The 17,776-nt window shown below is 39.8% G+C and overlaps 1 protein-coding gene across 6 annotated transcripts; it reads right to left on the bottom strand.

Annotated features, from left to right (window-relative positions):
- Positions 1 to 2,705: 2,705 nt before the first annotated feature.
- Positions 2,706 to 13,888, bottom strand: g3bp2a (G3BP stress granule assembly factor 2a). 6 transcript variants are annotated; one of them, XM_047366042.1, is made up of 13 exons: positions 13,713 to 13,886; positions 11,350 to 11,468; positions 11,193 to 11,274; positions 10,799 to 10,972; positions 10,536 to 10,626; positions 10,318 to 10,423; positions 8,018 to 8,198; positions 7,562 to 7,663; positions 6,630 to 6,732; positions 6,475 to 6,534; positions 6,230 to 6,358; positions 5,999 to 6,117; positions 2,706 to 5,510 (listed from the first exon to the last, which is right to left on the bottom strand). In XM_047366042.1, the coding sequence occupies exons 2-13, from the start codon at positions 11,442 to 11,444 to the stop codon at positions 5,232 to 5,234; spliced, it is 1,521 nt and encodes a 506-aa protein (XP_047221998.1). In that variant the 5' UTR covers positions 11,445 to 11,468; positions 13,713 to 13,886; the 3' UTR covers positions 2,706 to 5,231. The 6 variants fall into 6 exon arrangements, with proteins under 6 accessions (XP_047221998.1, XP_047221997.1, XP_047222001.1 ...); XM_047366041.1 differs by having other exon boundaries at positions 5,990 to 6,117; positions 13,713 to 13,885; XM_047366045.1 differs by lacking the exon at positions 6,475 to 6,534 and having other exon boundaries at positions 13,713 to 13,887.
- Between the last annotated feature and the right edge of the window lie 3,888 nt (positions 13,889 to 17,776).

Genomic DNA, 17,776 nt, shown 5'->3' with positions numbered 1-17,776 from the left:
GAGGGTAAGACACAGAAAGAAATTTCTGAACGAATAGGCTGTTCCCAGAGTGCTGTATCAAGGCACCTCAGTGGGAAGTCTGTGGGAAGGAAAAAGTGTGGCAGAAAACGCTGCACAACGAGAAGAGGTGACCGGACCCTGAGGAAGATTGTGGAGAAGGGCCGATTCCAGACCTTGGGGGACCTGCGGAAGCAGTGGACTGAGTCTGGAGTAGAAACATCCAGAGCCACCGTGCACAGGCGTGTGCAGGAAATGGGCCACAGGTGCCGCATTCCCCAGGTCAAGCCACTTTTGAACCAGAAACAGCGGCAGAAGCGCCTGACCTGAGCTACAGAGAAGCAGCACTGGACTGTTGCTCAGTGGTCCAAAGTACTTTTTTCGGATGAAAGCAAATTCTGCATGTCATTCAGAAATCAAGGTGTTAGAGTCTGGAGGAAGACTGGGGAGAAGGAAATGCCAAAATGCCAGAAGTCCAGTGTCAAGTACCCACAGTCAGTGATGGTCTGGGGTGCCGTGTCAGCTGCTGGTGTTGGTCCACTGTGTTTTATCAAGGGCAGGGTCAATGCAGCTAGCTATCAGGAGATTTTGGAGCACTTCATGCTTCCATCTGCTGAAAAGCTTTATGGAGATGAAGATTTCATTTTTCAGCACGACCTGGCACCTGCTCACAGTGCCAAAACCACTGGTAAATGGTTTACTGACCATGGTATCACTGTGCTCAATTGGCCTGCCAACTCTCCTGACCTGAACCCCATAGAGAATCTGTGGGATATTGTGAAGAGAACGTTGAGAGACTCAAAACCCAACACTCTGGATGAGCTAAAGGCCGCTATCGAAGCATCCTGGGCCTCCATAAGACCTCAGCAGTGCCACAGGCTGATTGCCTCCATGCCACGCCGCATTGAAGCAGTCATTTCTGCAAAAGGATTCCTGACCAAGTATTGAGTGCGTAACTGTACATGATTATTTGAAGGTTGACGTTTTTTGTATTAAAAACACTTTTATTTTATTGGTCGGATGAAATATGCTAATTTTGTGAGATAGGAATTTTGGGTTTTCATGAGCTGTATGCCAAAATCATCCGTATTAAGACAATAAAAGACCTGAAATATTTCAGTTAGTGTGCAATGAATCTAAAATATATGAATGTTAAATTTTCATTACATTATGGAAAATAATGAACTTTATCACAATATGCTAATTTTTTGAGAAGGACCTGTATTACAATATTTAAAATTATAATTATTTCTCTGTCGTTAGATAAGTTGAAATACATATTTTGCATTAGCTCCCATTCTTTTATAATATGCTCTTCAGAGTAAAACTCATTCGAAAATCTTTTAAGACCTTTAGTTGAGGAGCCTTTGTTCCCCAGTGACTCCTGAGGTCAGAGTTAAGTGTCTGAGGTAATAAACAAAAATAAATTGCAACGGAAATTCCAAGAGTTAAAAATGTTTAGCTGTGTTTAAACTCCCATACAAATAAAACTGACTGAGACGCTTGAGTCACCATCCAAAAACAGACAAGGAGATAATGTCAGAACTTTTGTTAGATGCAGGTCCGGTGAAGCATTTAAAAGTGGTTGCCTGCAGAAAAAAGCACATTTATAGAAAATTTAGGTTGTGTGTCCAGCAAAGGATCAGAAGGCATACATGTCATATCTTTACACTGAATGCACATCCTATGGTTTCTATTTTAGGCCTTGGTATTTATCACAACCGTTTACCCAAAGCAGTCAACGCTTTGATTCCTCTCCCAGCTCCTTGTCTTTGATCCTAACAAAGGAAATCCCTTGCATGTAAGCTAACCTTCTCTAACTGGAAACCTAAGAGGTTCTGGCCCATGGGATACACAGGTTTTACACATTTTTCAAAACAAAACTCCATAATTGTCCACAAATTTCTCAGTACGTATTTTGCCTTTTCAATAAATATCTAGACCTGGAAAACACCTAAATCAACCTCCATACTTTTCCCTAAGCAATGGCACAAGATAACTTGTGGGATAACTCAGTACCTTGCAAAAGCATCCAGAACTCTTCCAACACTTTGTCCCCTTACAGCCACAGATTTCAGTGCATTTTATTCGATAAATAAAGCAGAAACATCACCCTGAATACACTCTCCCTGCTGTAAAAATAGGTGGCAGCATCAAGCTTTCCTTCAGCAAGGCCAGGGTAGACAGAAGGATGGAGGGAGCTTAAACAGGGCAATCCTGGGAGAAAACCTGTTTGAAGCTGCAAAAGACTCGAGAAGGAGCACAATGTTGGTAGTGACATGCCTCAAAAGACTTTCAGCTGTGAGGGCAGCGAAATTTGGTAATATGAAGTATTGATTCAAGGCACCAGAATACATATGCACACCACACTTTTCAGATTTTTATAATTATTAAAAGAAAACAATTATTCACTGTATTTGTCTATCACATAAAGTCAAACACAAAATGCATTGAAGTTTGTGATTGTATTGTGAAAAAAATAATTCAGGTTTATGAAAAAGGTAAGTGAATATAAACTCAATTTTCTGTACCTTTCATACAGATGATTCAAATAGGGAGCAGAGCTTTATTAACATGTTTGGTAATAAACATCGTATGACCTACAGACGTCACACGGCAACACAGAACTCACCAAATGTTTCATTTTCAACCGTACCACATCAACACAACCTCTAAATGAGATGTAAACATGACAATGTGAGCAGAGCTGTTATCAGTAGTTTATTGTATTTAAATCCAACACATTCAGGATTGCAAAAGCGGGAAAAGAAACCTAAACTAAAATCTAAAAATGAAAGAATTCTCCACCTGCAAGATTTCGCACTAGAATAAAGTTAAAGGGTAAACACAGCGAAACTATGATGGCAGCCAGCTGTTCACCACACCTGCTAAAACCAGCCAGGGATTTCTATTTTCACTCAGAAAAGACTGGAACGGTTTATATTGATCAGGGGGGAAATTCATTTAGATTCCTTCTTTCTGAGGATCCTGAACAGTATCAGAACGCGGAGTGGTCTTCAAAACCAATCAGACCGTTCATTTCTACACTTTGACAACATTTCCTTTACTAAGATGTACTGTTCTGAAAGCATGATGGCTCTTCTTCCCCCTCTCCCCTCATGGACCGATGCTGTAATAATGACAGCTGTAAAAGGTCCACGGTTCGCAATTAGTAGACAAATAATGGAGTCGCCTACAGGAGAGAACCAAGCAGTCCACCTCAAAACAAAGAGAGCAAACATTTTGGATTTCCACATTTTTCAAAGTTGGGTAAATTCTTGTGAAAGTCCTTTGTTCAGAACGACAGATTGTCCCAGGAACCTTGGAGTTAGTGCAACACCACCAGACCAGGAAGACCAAAGTATTTTTGTCAAGAAAAAAAAAATGCTACATCATTTAACTTTCCATTTCAGTGCAAGACAAAATAATCACAAAGACAAATTAAACGCTCATGTCGTCCTTTCTGACTGAAACCAAAGTCTTCCCTCCTTACCGAATGATTAAAAAAAAAAAAAAAAGGGTTCAAACGAGCACAGCGCCAACCAATTTGGCCTTAAGCAGGAAAAAAACAAAACACTGAATAAAATGAGCACAGTGAATGATCAGCATATGAAAATACAAATGCATTGACAATAGAAAAATGTTCACAATTATTTACTTGACTGAAGGCTGCAGGTACAAAACTGTTGTTGGGAAACAAACGTGTGAGTCCAAGGTTTATCCAAAGTGCTGCCATGAGGTGCAAAAACAAAAAGGTTGAACAGTACATCATGCCCATGTAGAGCCACGATCTGTTAAACCAGGGATTAAACATTTCATCGTCACCATCATTAATGTACCTTTTGTTTCATTGTGAAAGTTCCTTAGATGCATTTATTAGCCATTTAACCAACTGCAGGCACCTGTTGTCTCTACAAAACCCCAGAGAAGACAATTACAGCAAATAAACATGTACAAAGCTCACAGCAGATCAGCTTAGATAGTCAAACAGTACAGAAAGAGTGAAATCTGCACCTGAAAAACATAAATCTTATGAATACTGTATTTCCATCTGCTCCCAGCAGAATATAGTTCAAAGAGAGGCAGCTCTGTAAGCCCCGAACCGCTTTTCAGTAAGACTTGAAGAGGTGAACTAGAAGGCACCATCATGCTTTTTTTCTTTATATCGAGTGGAGAAAAAAATAAAACATACACAGAAAAGCATAACATACAGTAAACTGATTTTTGCTGTACATTTATTCAGATACTCTGCACTCATGAGAGGAAGGGAGGGAAGAGGGAGGAATGGTTTCGCTCATCCCAGTTTCGCAGTCAGGAAACATTTTTTAAAAATAAACAGAAAGCTGGAATCAAAATATAAACAGCGAACCACCATCATCGATCTGTTGATCCTTTTGTCTCCCACTCATTTGGTAAAAGGTCAAGTCCAGGAGCCAAACTTTTAATTTACAAATGACAAAAAAAAATATGTAGATTTGCTTGTCAGCTTGTCCATCCAACAGTGACTGCAGAGTAGTTTTGGGTCAAACATGTGAGAAGTACCTTGGTCACAGGAGCCAGGCTGTGAAACGGACCTGTTGTATCACTTTAACACAAGCCTCTCCAGCTGTGGTCCAGGCAGGACGCCAACGTAATGAGACGAAAGTACCCATTAGTGCATATTGAGTGCATTATGCAATTTTGTAGCATTGGTCTCTTTCTCAAACCGGAAATGGTGAAAGGCAAGCTTTTCTTCTGGAACTGCAACCAATTCTGCATCTCCCTCTTCCTTGACAATAATGGGCAGAAAACTACGATATAAAATGTGCAATTGAGGAATTTTATGAATCAACACCTCAGTTAAGTCAAGGTTTATAATCTCTCTGAAACTGATGGGCTGTACTGCTGTAGATTAAAGTCTTATCAGTCCCTCCTAAACGTGGCAGATTAGTCCTGCTTGAGTTGCCTTTATTCACAAATTGACAAATTTAAGTTTGAACTCCTGAGACACCCGAAAGGATGCTCAGCTCACAACTAATAAGCGAACATTTTTCTGTTTGCCTGTTTTGTCTATTTCACAAACAAATGGTTGACAGGCTGTGTCACATTCCAAAGTAAGAAGGGAAAAAAAAGCCAAAAAAAAAAAAAATACACCACCAAATATATACTTTATACATGACGATTTCTTTTCATTAATGAGAACGGCTGAAGATGAAGAACACGATACTACTTCCACACTACAGGTGGTGCTCTTTTCAGCGACGCTGAGCTGTAAAGCGGCTCTCTCCTTGCCCACCAGAACCTCTTCCGGGACCCATGCCAGGTTTGGGAGCCATGCCACCTCGAGGTGGCGGTCCCCTCCCATCGCGTTCACGCATCATTCCTGGTCCGATGATGCCTCTTGAACCTCCGGGGCCCCGATCGCTGCGTCTCATGTCCCGACGGTCATCTCCGCCTCGGGTCTCTCGTTCACGCACCGCTCTCGTCTTCTTCTCCTCTACATTCAGACGCACTTCGCCTCGGAACATGATGGGCTGCAAAGAGGGGAGCACAGTTATTACATATGAACCAGGGCTCGTTATTTACTGGTATACACAAACAAGTGGGTCTCAAACTCAGTATAAGCTTTGCTGTGCATTACTCTGGTTTGTTCCAACTGGTTTTATTATTCAGGAAGTACATATTTTCCCGATTTAAAATAAAACAAAAAGCCACGCTTAGGCATTTACTATGAAGCAGACTGAGCCTAACCAGGGTTTCATCTGAAACTTAGACTGCAGATGGCACAAAGAACCTGATCATCAGAGACTAAGAAAACCATCCTTGGTACCAATAGGAATGAGGCTGATTGATTTGCACTTGATTTTAAAGAACTTGATATAAATTTTAGAGGAACACTGATGATGTATGACATTTCAACATGAAAGTCGGTCTTTTAAACATCGAATAACTACACACACAATAACAGACAAGTGGGTAATGAAATGAAATGTAATGAAATGTTGATACATGCCCCTTCTACCTTGGCCCCCAGGATTCTCTGCACAGGATCAGAGTCATCGAAGACCACAAATCCAAAATTGGGCAACTTTCCACCGACCCCCTTGGTGTTAATTCGCAGCTCCACAACATTGCCGTACGCTACGAGACAGGAACCAGCAAGTTTAACTCGAGAGCATCAGATAACCATTACAAAAGTCTGAGGATGATAAAAAGTGGATCTTATGCTAAGAGAAAGGAAAAATAATCCTACTCATGAAGAACTCTTTGAGCTCAGCCTCGTCGATGTCATGTGGTAGGTTGCCAACAAAAAGCTGGTGGCTGTCAGGGTACCGAACAATCCGTCTGCCATCCATGTCACCAGATTCAACATCTCTTCCACCTGCGAGGTACAACAAAGCATGCATGAGATCAACAACGCATCATCCCCATCACAGCTGAACAATATTTTAAAATAGGATGAGGTCAGATAAGAAGACGAGCAACAGATTTATATACCTTTGTTGACAAAATTTAAGTGTGGTTTCCCCGTTTGTGACTCTGCAGATGGAACCCCGTCTGACAGTGAAAGACGTGCAGATAGTAAGAAAAAGAACAAAAAAAAAAAAGGAGAAGATGAAACAAAGTAAATCTCTGAGTAGAATTATCATTACCAGGTCTGGGACCTCGCTGCATAAAGGTCGGTCTATCACGGGTCCGCTGATCTCTGGAGCGGGGAGGTGCTGCTTGGGTCTCCTGCTTGGCCTCAACCCGTTGCTAAAAAAAGGACATACATTAAAATAAATAAGTCACATGCTCCAACTTTTATTTAGAAATCATTAAAAAAAAATCTGAGCTGGTTATGCCTGTAGATTGTAGCTGTAGAATGTGGTGATGGTTGATTTTTATCGCCCCATTTGTGTGATTTTACTTAAGGTGATTGCTTTGTAGCATCTGAACAGAAATGTCAAGGTCTGAATGACGACTTGTGTTGGCTGCATCTTTCAGGTCCAAATTTTGAACTTTTTTAAAGCCGCATTCATTTTATTACCTTACTTATGTAACAAATGTCACGTAATTTGGCATTTAATTAAATTATAGAGGTACATTACTTTCTGAAGTTTAAAAAAAAAAAAAAAATGACCCCTACCGGAAAAATGGCTGCCAAATTGAAAAACCTGCTCAGATTAATTATAGAATAATTCAGACCTTTTATGAACAAAAACACAAAGAGAGTCTTTCTTCACAAAATTACAAAATGTATTATTGCTCTTCAAATTTTCACAGGGAGGCATGTTTAATCCGTTTAGACTACAAGCTTAAAATAAAAAAATACAAGCAAAACCCAGGGGTCAAACTCAAAGCTCAACTGACATTAATCTCTTTATGTAAATGATTTAATCTCATCAGCATCTATAAAACCATGACCAGGAGATAGTATGATCATTTCAGATCAGTCCTAAATGATAAATGCTGATGTGTTTCTTTGGGTTGAGATGAATGTGGCACAACACTCCTCCACCAGGGCCCATTTATACAGTTAAACATCAGACATAGTAAATCTGGTTTCATAATGTTAATACAACAGTTGTGACTAGAAGTTTACCTGTGAGCTTGTAGCTTTAACAACATGTGGAGAGATTCCAGAGGAGGTGACTGTGCCAGAAGGAGGCAGGTTTTTACTGGTCACCAAAGCCCAGGAGAAAGGCTGTAATGAATGCAATGATGCATTGTTAGGGCTGCTAATGCACTGTTATGCTTGTTAATAATACTTTGACTGGTGGACCTTTGAGCACAGACCTTACATCATCACTGTGAGTTTACTATATAGTAACGAAACTTCTAACCAGAGTGGATGTTTTCTCAATGCTTTCTTGCAGACCAAACGTTTATGATCATCTGCACCTCAACTGCTAACAACTGAATAATCTGCCTATGAAATAAAATTTTTCTTTATATTTGGTTAGGAAGACATAGGATTTACAGAGATAAAAAGTCATCCCTATAAGTAGGACTGAATAAATTCTGGTGTGCGTCGTCAAATGAAGCCACTGAACCCTACCTTGGCAGGCTCCTGGGTGTTTGGTGGAGACTCTACAGGCGCAGGTGAAGGTGCCTTCTCCTCCATTTCTTCCGTAACTTTTTCTTCTACCTCAGGTTTACCCTCCTCAACTTTTGGCTCCTGCTCAGGTTCCGGTTCCGGTTCTGGGGCTGGCTCCTCCATGGGCTCCTCTACACCATTACTGCAGGGCACAGTTCAAAATGTTGTAAAATGCACGCAGAAAGTAAAAAATTAAAGGTCTTAATGTGCATTTGGAGGTTCCACTCAGCCACTATAGAGAGGTTATTACAGAGCAGACTCGAGTACTTAAAGCCTTTCCTCCACTGGCTCTACTTAGGCCGGCTCCACTCAGCCCGTTTTGCAAGTGTTTCTATTATGGTTTTTTCCAGCCTGGTGATTTTTTTGGGACCTACTCAGTAGCAGGTATGACCGGGGCCGAGTACGGACTACATGTGACGTGAACGGACTGCGGTTCAACTGATTGGCCATGGGGCCAGGAGAAATCAGAAGGTTTTTGAAGAGCGACTAATATTAAGGACTGCAATGGCCGGGGCGGGTCATACCAAAATCTAATTTTATTATTTACAGATCATAAAACATGCCTGAGGGCTTACAGTTTAGCTTGTGTGAATTGTAGCCTCGGTTTCCTGTTCCCATCTGACAGCAGTAGCACCTAGTGTGGTCTTTTGCTGCTATAACCACATCAACTTCATGGTGTCATGAGTTCACAGATAATATTCTACATTATTTGGTTGTAAAAAGTATTAAACTACCGTTGCTTCTTTACTCTCCGACGTCAACAATGAATTCTTAATCCAGACAACGTAAACTCACCATTCTCAGTTTTCTGTAAAACCTTGAGTTGGTTGTGTTTAAAATATCAGTAGCTTAATAGTTTCTGAAATATTGAGAGCAGCTCATCTAGCACCGACAACGCCACGTTTAAAGTCACTTAACTCTTCTTTCTTCCCCATTCTGATGCCTGGTTTGAACTTCCCAAGTTGTCTTCACCACATCTAGATGCCAAAATGTTTAAGCTGCTGCCATGTGCCTGACTACTTGTGTTAATCAAACAGATGTACCTGATATAGTGGCCAGTGTGTCTAATTACAAATATTCAGCATTTTTTTCTATATAAAACAATAAAAGAAAAACATTTGCATTATCTACACAAAGATCCAAACATGTTAACAACCGGTCCATTCATTAAAACTTTGACTGTTTGTAGAAGGATTATTAACCCCACAATAAACTTTAATGATGCTACACTGGTGTACTGTTTATGGTTATTTCACCATCCTTGAAGTTGTGCGGACAGACCTGCCATCATTTCATCTAAACCTGATGTTGCTGCTGTGCTTTGCTTCTATGCATCAAGTCAGCCTCTTTGGCAGCAGTTAATATGGCACATTTCTTTGCTCTTTAAACTCCACGCCAACAAACTGAATCATTCCAGTCTGGAAAAATAACTTTGTTAATAATTAATGTGCCACTTATCGACTAGAGACCTGCTTCGGATGGATGTGGAGAAGAGTTGTGGAACCCCGTATTCAGGGACATCATCAGGCTGCAGCATAGCTGCTAGCGCCGTCCTGCTGCACTCAGTGTTTATTTAAATAAAACTTAGGGTGTATTCACACTTGCCACTTTAGGTCCGCTTTAAAACGGACCAGAGTTCATGTGTGGGACCGGGCACACAGAGCATACCGTCTTCTTTGGCGTTCAGCACGCATTCTCCAACACTGTTCCAAACTTATAAACAGAACGTCGCAAAATCTGTGTTAAATGAGCTGCTCTTCACCCTCACAATATTGCAGATGTAATAACAGCATAAATATGCAGAAAAATATGCTGCACGCAGCACGTCTGCAGCTGTTTTCCTATATTTCCGGGTTTGAGCTCTGTCCCGCCCCATCACTCTGTCCAATGGGAGCCATGATCGTCACCCCCCCCCCCCCCCCGTGGCTTTGTTTACAAGTAATAGTTCACTTGCAAAAAGTACAATGTGAAAACAAACCACCACCAAATGTTATCTAGAATCTGACTACTTTGTTTTGGGAAGTAACTTGAGATTACATCTGAACTGGCATTACATAAATAAACTGTATTATAAAACAGAAGAAAATTGATATGAAACAGAACAGATCTTTGTTAACCAGAACGGAAAATAGCCGTTGTTCACCGCTGGTGGTGATTTACATAACTCATAACGAGCTAACATTTGTAGCTAACTGAACAAATATTGGTAGAGTTTGTTCCCAAAACAGCTTTAGCTGCTCAGATTTATGAAATGTTCTTACGCAACAGGGTGAGTTTCATAGTAGGTGGTGCTGTTGGGACTTTCCTGAAGAGGCTCGGGGGACGGCTGCCTCTCCTCCTGCTCCTCCTCAACTTCCTCCTCTGATTCTAGATTGGTCGGAGCAAATAAATTGTTGGGTGGATGGTTTTTTTTTGTTTTTACATTAGGTGGATGGAAATTACTTTTCAATTATGCAATAATTATTCAAGACAACCTCACCTTCATCCAGCTCCGCCTCAGAGTCTCCAAAGACTTCGTCCTCATAACAGAAGATGTCGTTGTGGACGTAGAACTTGTTTGCCACTGAACCCTAGCAACATACAAAAGTACTTTTCTCATAGGTTCATGTCTAGGTTGGACTAGGACAGTATTTCTTCTACATCCTGATACTCCTGCCACAAACCCAATAGTCTCGGGAAATAATCACTTATTACAACTCTGCCTTTAACATGTAAACTGCCCTGTATGATGGAGGCACTCACCTCTGGAGCAAGCACGAATGTTTGCATAAATTTCCTCATTGGCTGGCCATTGTTAGACAGTTCTCCAAGGACCTGCACCACAACTCCATCACTCAGTGTGGCATGAGCGTCGACGTGCCTGATCTTTGTGTGGCATTCACTGAACTGCAATGACATGACCTTCTTGTGGATTTCCTAAAAGATGCAAAGAAAGTGGATGAAGAGAACTAAAATCATCAATTCAATGCAAACAGATTATACAGATATCTCTCAAGACTGAATCGAGATCCAAAACTAAGCTAACTTTGAACTTATTCGTGTATGTGTGTTCATAATAGAAAAAAAACAAATAAATACCATTTGTCAAGCAAAAAAATTGTACTTTATGATACATCAATGTGTGTGTGGTACCTACCGCTTGCCCATACACAGCTTCTGCCAACTTCCCACTTGGGTCTATTCCTCCATGAACATATGAAGAGTTCCTCCCATAAAACCTAATGACAGAACAGTTAAAAGTATATCCAACACTTGTTAATGATAAAAATCCCATATTGCATTGCTTTAATTACCTGTGCAGAAAATCAGGTGCCTTGTTCAAGAGTGTGTAATACTGCCTCACAAACTCCCGCCCTACAAGCAGGGGACTTGGCTTCTCCATCACCATTTCTTTGGTAAACAATATTAAGTGCTGAAACAAAAGATAGAGCATGAGTTAACTACTGTCCAACGTATTCACCTGAAAAAGACATCTATTACGGTAGATAATGCACGGCCTGATTATTCTCATATTGAATATGTGATCGCAATTAAAACAAAAGACAGCTCAACATGCATTAAGTTAGAAATTTTGGTGGCCAGAAGTTAGAAAGAAGTGCCGGGCACCATCGACATTTGAAACATCTGCCGTTTTTGTCTCAATCCCCTCCCAGAGGAGTTGTTTACCCCTAGTCTCGCAGTTTTTTTTTTTTTACACTTCTCTGAGTCTTTAAAAAGCTGATAAGAATTGATCAAAGTAATTACCCAGTCTACTGTAGAAAAACTGGGTTATGTGAAAAGAATAAAATGTTTCTCCTTGAAGGAATTAGCCCATTTGTTTTATTTGATTGAGGGTCAAAATATCCCACATCATCCCAGTCCACTCGTTGTTTTTATGCTACAGTGGGAATAAGGCCTAGAGCTCCACAATATAGCAAACGAAAAAACGGTTTAAAAAAACATCTTATATTTTAGATTCCTCAAAATAGTCAACCTTTATCTTTGATTACTGCTTTGCACACTCTTGGCATTCTGTCAATGAGCTTCATGAGGGAGTCAATTTAAATAGTTTTCCAGCAGTCACGAAGGAGGTTCCAGAGGTTGTAATAAAAATAAAGAAATACCATTGAATGAGAAGGATTGTCCAAACTTTTGACTAGTACTGTATTTCACTTGACAACATCTGATGAGCGTTTTTAAAACTACATGTCAAATGAACCACATGCATCATAGAATAATAATTTAGTCAGTCTACATCAGGAACATCAGCCTCAGCTTACAACAGGATAGCATTTTATCAGCTAGTAAAGGAAGTACAAGACCGGGTATTTATAATGTTTCCTTCCAACAACACAGTTTTCCTTGTTTGTGACCTAATTAACAACAACAACATATCGGTCATTAACATGAGGCACTGAAATCTGAGAATGAGATTCAGGTCACATAGGAATTTAAGTTGGTCAAACCATTTAATTTGGTTATTTAAAACATGTTACCGTGACTTGTTCTCCAATACTGATGGCTTTCAAATAGAAGATGCCACCCTTCAATATTAAATTTTTATATATTTCAAAAGCTATGTAGCAAGACTTTAAAGTATAAGTCTACATGACATACATCATTTGACGATAATTATTTACAGTTTACACGTCAATAGAGTGCCAACTTCGAGAGCCACATGATTATTCTGACTCTATAATTAACGCTACATTACCATCACTGGAAACAATATGATTACAATGATCACAAAACTACAATAAAGAACATCCACACCTGATTGGTCACGTAAACATTTCTCTCAATGGCTAACAAGCTAGCCAGCATTGAACTGCGCCATCAGATTCATGCAAGAAGACAAAGAGGGGAAACCTGCTGTAGATGAAAAGGGGAAGCGACCTGTGCTGTCGTTCATGGTCAAACGTGGATAAAACGAGCTTTACTTTGATTAAACGGCACTTTTAATGCTGCGTCCCACACCTCAGTAACATTTCTGTGCATAAATAAACAGCCTGAGGCCTTTCGTGTATTAGCTGACAACACTTTGGCAATCTCGCTCATTTGTCGCATGTTCACAGGCGGCATGACGTGACAGATTCACGTCTCTCATGAGTGTTCTCAGGTAGACGAGATTTCAGGTAAATAGTACCAACACTGCGTGGTAACTCTACATTATTAAAATTGTACGAAACGAGACTGTTGGTGCTAATAAATCGGCCTTTTCACTGTCGAAACAACAGCAACTCTGAGGTTGCTACTTGACAAGCTAACACTAGCGCTGGCCAACTTGTGGCGTCGTCGCATTTCCTTCACCAGTGAGTATTTCTTAAAGTCAGGATGAAGGGTTTTATTTCAATAAACATTAAAGGCTTTCAAAGAAACAGTGAAAACTGCCTTCAAATAGGTGTTATTTACACGAAACGCCACATTGGAACAAGTTGTACGCTATCCTGCTTAAAGACAACAAAGGAAGGAAGGCTGATAATGCTGCACAAAACTCAAAATGCCTATATAAATACATAATAAGAGTTTTCTTTACAATTAGTAACAATGACCTTTAATCTTGGAATTGTAGATGTTAGTAATCGACTAGTTGTGATTTGGGCTAGACAATGCAGCTAACATCAAGATAGTTAACACGGCTAGCTCGCCGGGTCGTCCAGGAGGAGAGCTAACTTACCTTTTGAGGTACCTATCTATGCAGACAGAATTAAATGTAATAAAGAAGTACAAGTAACCGGCTGTAAACTGTTCTGAAATACAAAGTATCTCAGGCGAAATATACAATATTTCCCACACTGTTCTTAGGGCGCCAGTGTGGTCTCTACTGAACCACAGATTGCAGATTTTTAAAGTGATACGTTCAGTTTATTTTTTTGCCCCTGCAATCTAGACCCGGGAACCCCTGTGCACTGATTCAGCCAATGGGCTGCTTACACTAGGCGACACAAAGTGTGACGTTGGACGATTAGTCACGCCCATTACAAACTTTCTCCAGGAACGGGTTCTCTCTCACCTTCTGTCAGGTCTTGTACGTAACCATTGCTGCAAATTCTGCTGTTCCTACAGCATGAAAACGGACTAGTGGAGAACTAAAATAAGTCCCAGGCCTAAAAACATCTAGTAACAGCAGATGAACAACATCGGAAAGTCAGTCCTTTAAGAAATAGGAAAAAAAGAACTCGGAGAGCCTGATACATTATTTTAAAATAAAAATAATTCTCTAACCATTAGTTTTCCAGTACTTATATACTAAAAATCACCTGATTTGACATGTTACATCATGTTTTGTATAATTTAGCATACCTCAGTATATATAATTTTAAAATCCTGTCACTCTCCTAATTTTTCACCTAAATATGTGATCCTGGTGTATTATTAGAGAAAGGGGTCAGTAGTGTGTCAAAACATACAAAAAGGTACATTATATTGAACATAAAAAAAGAGCTTGATATAAATAAAAATCCATCCATTCATTTTCTATACCTGCTTCTTCCATACAGAGTCACAGGGGAGCTGGTGCCCATCTCCAGCAGTTTACGGGCGAGAGGTGGGGTACACCCTGGACAGGTCGCCAGTCCATCGCAGGGCAACACAGAGACACACAGGACAAACGACCATGCACACACCCAAGGGCAATTTAGAGAAAAACAATTAACTTAACACTCATGCTTTTGGACTATGGGAGGTAGCCGGGGAGAGAACCCACGCATGTACAGGGAGAACATGCAAGCTCCATGCTGAAAGACCCCAGCTGGGAGTCAAACCCAGAACATCCTTGCTGCAAGGCAACAGTGCTATCAATTGCTCCACCGTGCAGCCCACAAATAAAAATCATTAAATAAATGAATGTCACAACTCATCAAAGCTTGTCCTTCTCACTCTTAAATTCATGCATAAAAAATATTCTGTGGGGTGGCTATTGGCCCACCTAACACCCCCAACCACCTTTGCTGGGGGCCTTTAATACCTGAATAATTCATAGTTAAGTGGCTAAACATACAAAAAACATGTATCTGAAAAAGGTTAGGCTGCAAGGTGCTGAGGTATTTGACCTTTTTGCATCACATTAAAAAAAGTTATTGGTTCAAATCTCAGGTTGGACGTGCAATGAGCCTGTTCTCCCTGTGCATGAATGTTTTCTTTAGGCACACCAACTTCCTAAAAAGTAGGCATGAGACATTGTGAGATTAGACAGCATGATAACCTTGAATACATATACTACAGCATCCCGGTGTCAACACAAAAATAACATATATATAAAGCAATCTTATTGCTTTTCAATAAAAAAGCAAAGATTATTTCTTCCAATGCCAAAATATATTGGTTATTGTGGTTATAGTAATACCATCTATGACATTGTTTTATTAGTATTTTAATACATAGAAGTGAGCAAAAACATTTCAGCATTTTGCACAGATTATTATACCATTTGGCTAATTTGCTTGTTATAGAGTAGCACAGGTATAACAAGTTGACATTAGCTGGTAATTAATTGGTCAGTCTGCTTAAGTAACCAACCTGCAGTCAGGTTGGTTACTTAACTATTAAGGAATCATTACACATTTCAGCCGATGCTTCCAAACAAATGTTCTGAAGAGGGTAAGGAACAGAGTCAGTTGTGTTAAATAACAAACAGAGTTATTTCTGTTAGATGACACGACATTTCAAAATATGTTCTTTTCGCCTCTTTAACAACGTCCTGGTACTGATGCCAGCACTCTTCTATGATCTGATGTGACACCTGCAGTTTGTCCTTTTTCCACATGCTGCTCATAGCCTGCAGACTATAGTTTTAAAACAGTGTTACTTTAATAAGAGTGATGTTTGGCACCCATTTAGAGTCCAAACCATGACTGAACCTGTTTTATTGATTAAAGGTATTTCCAAACAGCTTGGTCTTGCTAATTAGTAAGGGAAAAATGTAGACCATTTTTAGCCAGCTGACCAGCAGTGAGCAACAACAGGAGTGGGAAGGACAGCGTTGTTTTATGCTCCATGCAACCAGAGAAAACTCTGGTCTTTCCATCACTGCATGGATAAAAATATGAAAAGAAGTTAGAGATGAAAATAGACTTTAGCACATAGTGGTTTTAAAGGCAACTTTACCTATTTTACACATGAACATATTTCTTGACCTACAGAACTCATCTCACATATTTTTTAGAGAACTCTTCAGGGAAAGGGTTTTTCATTTGCCCTAAAATATCCTCATCCTCACAACACTGATTACACAAATATAATGCGATTAAACAAAGAGCCAATAATGTTAATTTGGTCATTTAACCTGACTTTAAAAAGAAAATATGATGCCATCTGTCTGTAAATCAGATTTCAACAGGAACATGAATACGACATGAGTTTAACCAAACAACGACTGAGATCAATGGTAATCCTCTGTAATGGTCATGTCCAGACTTTAACCCAATAATCTAATTGATTTTATTTGGTGACCTCAAGCAGTCAGCAGATCATGTGTAGAAAACCAACCTCACAGATTCAGAGATGAATCTGTTTGGAAGCAGAAGAAACATATAACCTACAGGAAAAAGGATTGACTCCAGAAAAAGGGCAGCCAGACCGAGAAGTCAGGAAAACCCAGCAACTTCGTAGTTTATCACCGAGAAGGAACCAACCAGGCAGATATGAAGACAGGAATCAGGTAACACTGAAGAACTGAACATACAAGAAACAGAAATACTGGGAAGAATGACTAATCAGCAAAACCGGTTTAGAAAAAAGTACTCAGGACTTCTACATGAAGTGCAGCTGATTTTTTTTTAAAGCTCACAAGTAAATAGACACACAAGTTTCCACAAATTTAAAAGCAATGAACAACCCCACCCAAAAAGACAATAACAAGTATAGCTCTGTAGTTATCTTGGATTAGTATAGCAGTATTAAAATGATAGAGTCTCAGATTTGCAGGCAAACCTGACAACTGGGATGCTGGCTTCCTGATCACTTCAATAGCCTCTTGTCTTACATATAACACAAAACAAAACCCAGTTGTTAAGCATATAAATATAATAAATGAGTACGTTTTGATCTGATGTGAATTTGACATATTGTCTTCACCACAGTCAGACAACAGGTGAGGGCCCAAGGCACAGAAAATCTTCACAATATGACCGAGAATGCAAAAGAAACAGAATATACATGACATTTTCCTCTTATGCAAGGCAAGTTTATTTATAGCACCATTCTCACTCAATGCAATCCAAAGTGCTTTACAGAACATCCAAGGAAAGACAGAAAATAACAATGCATAGAAGTAAACACTGTTTAAAAGTAGATATCGACCTCTTAAAAGAAAAAAAAGTTTTAGTTTTTTAGTCACCTTGATTAAAAGTTGCCTTAAACAAAAGGTGTTTCAGTCCTGATTTAAAAGAAATGACAGTTTCTGCACCTTTCATCTTTTCAGGGAGTTTGTTCCAGAGCTGAGGAGCATAGAAACTAAATCCTGCCTCCTTTAGTTTAGTTGTGGTCCTGGAAACACTAAGTTAGCGGATCTCTGACAACTTGAGGGGTCTACATGGTTCATATCCAACAAGCAACTCCATATTTTGCCCCAACACCGTTTAGTGCTTCATAAACCAACAGAAATTTACAATCTATCCCTTAATAAACAGGACTCCAGTGCAGGGAATTAAGAACTGGTGTTATATGATCCATTTTCCTGGTGTTGGTCAGGACTCTGGCAGCAGCATTTTGGATGAGCTGCAGCTGCCTGACTGATTTTTA

This window comes from Girardinichthys multiradiatus, chromosome 5 (assembly GCF_021462225.1).
Source record: "Girardinichthys multiradiatus isolate DD_20200921_A chromosome 5, DD_fGirMul_XY1, whole genome shotgun sequence".
NCBI lineage: Eukaryota > Metazoa > Chordata > Actinopteri > Cyprinodontiformes > Goodeidae > Girardinichthys > Girardinichthys multiradiatus.
This window is presented reverse-complemented; position numbering and strand designations above follow the sequence as displayed.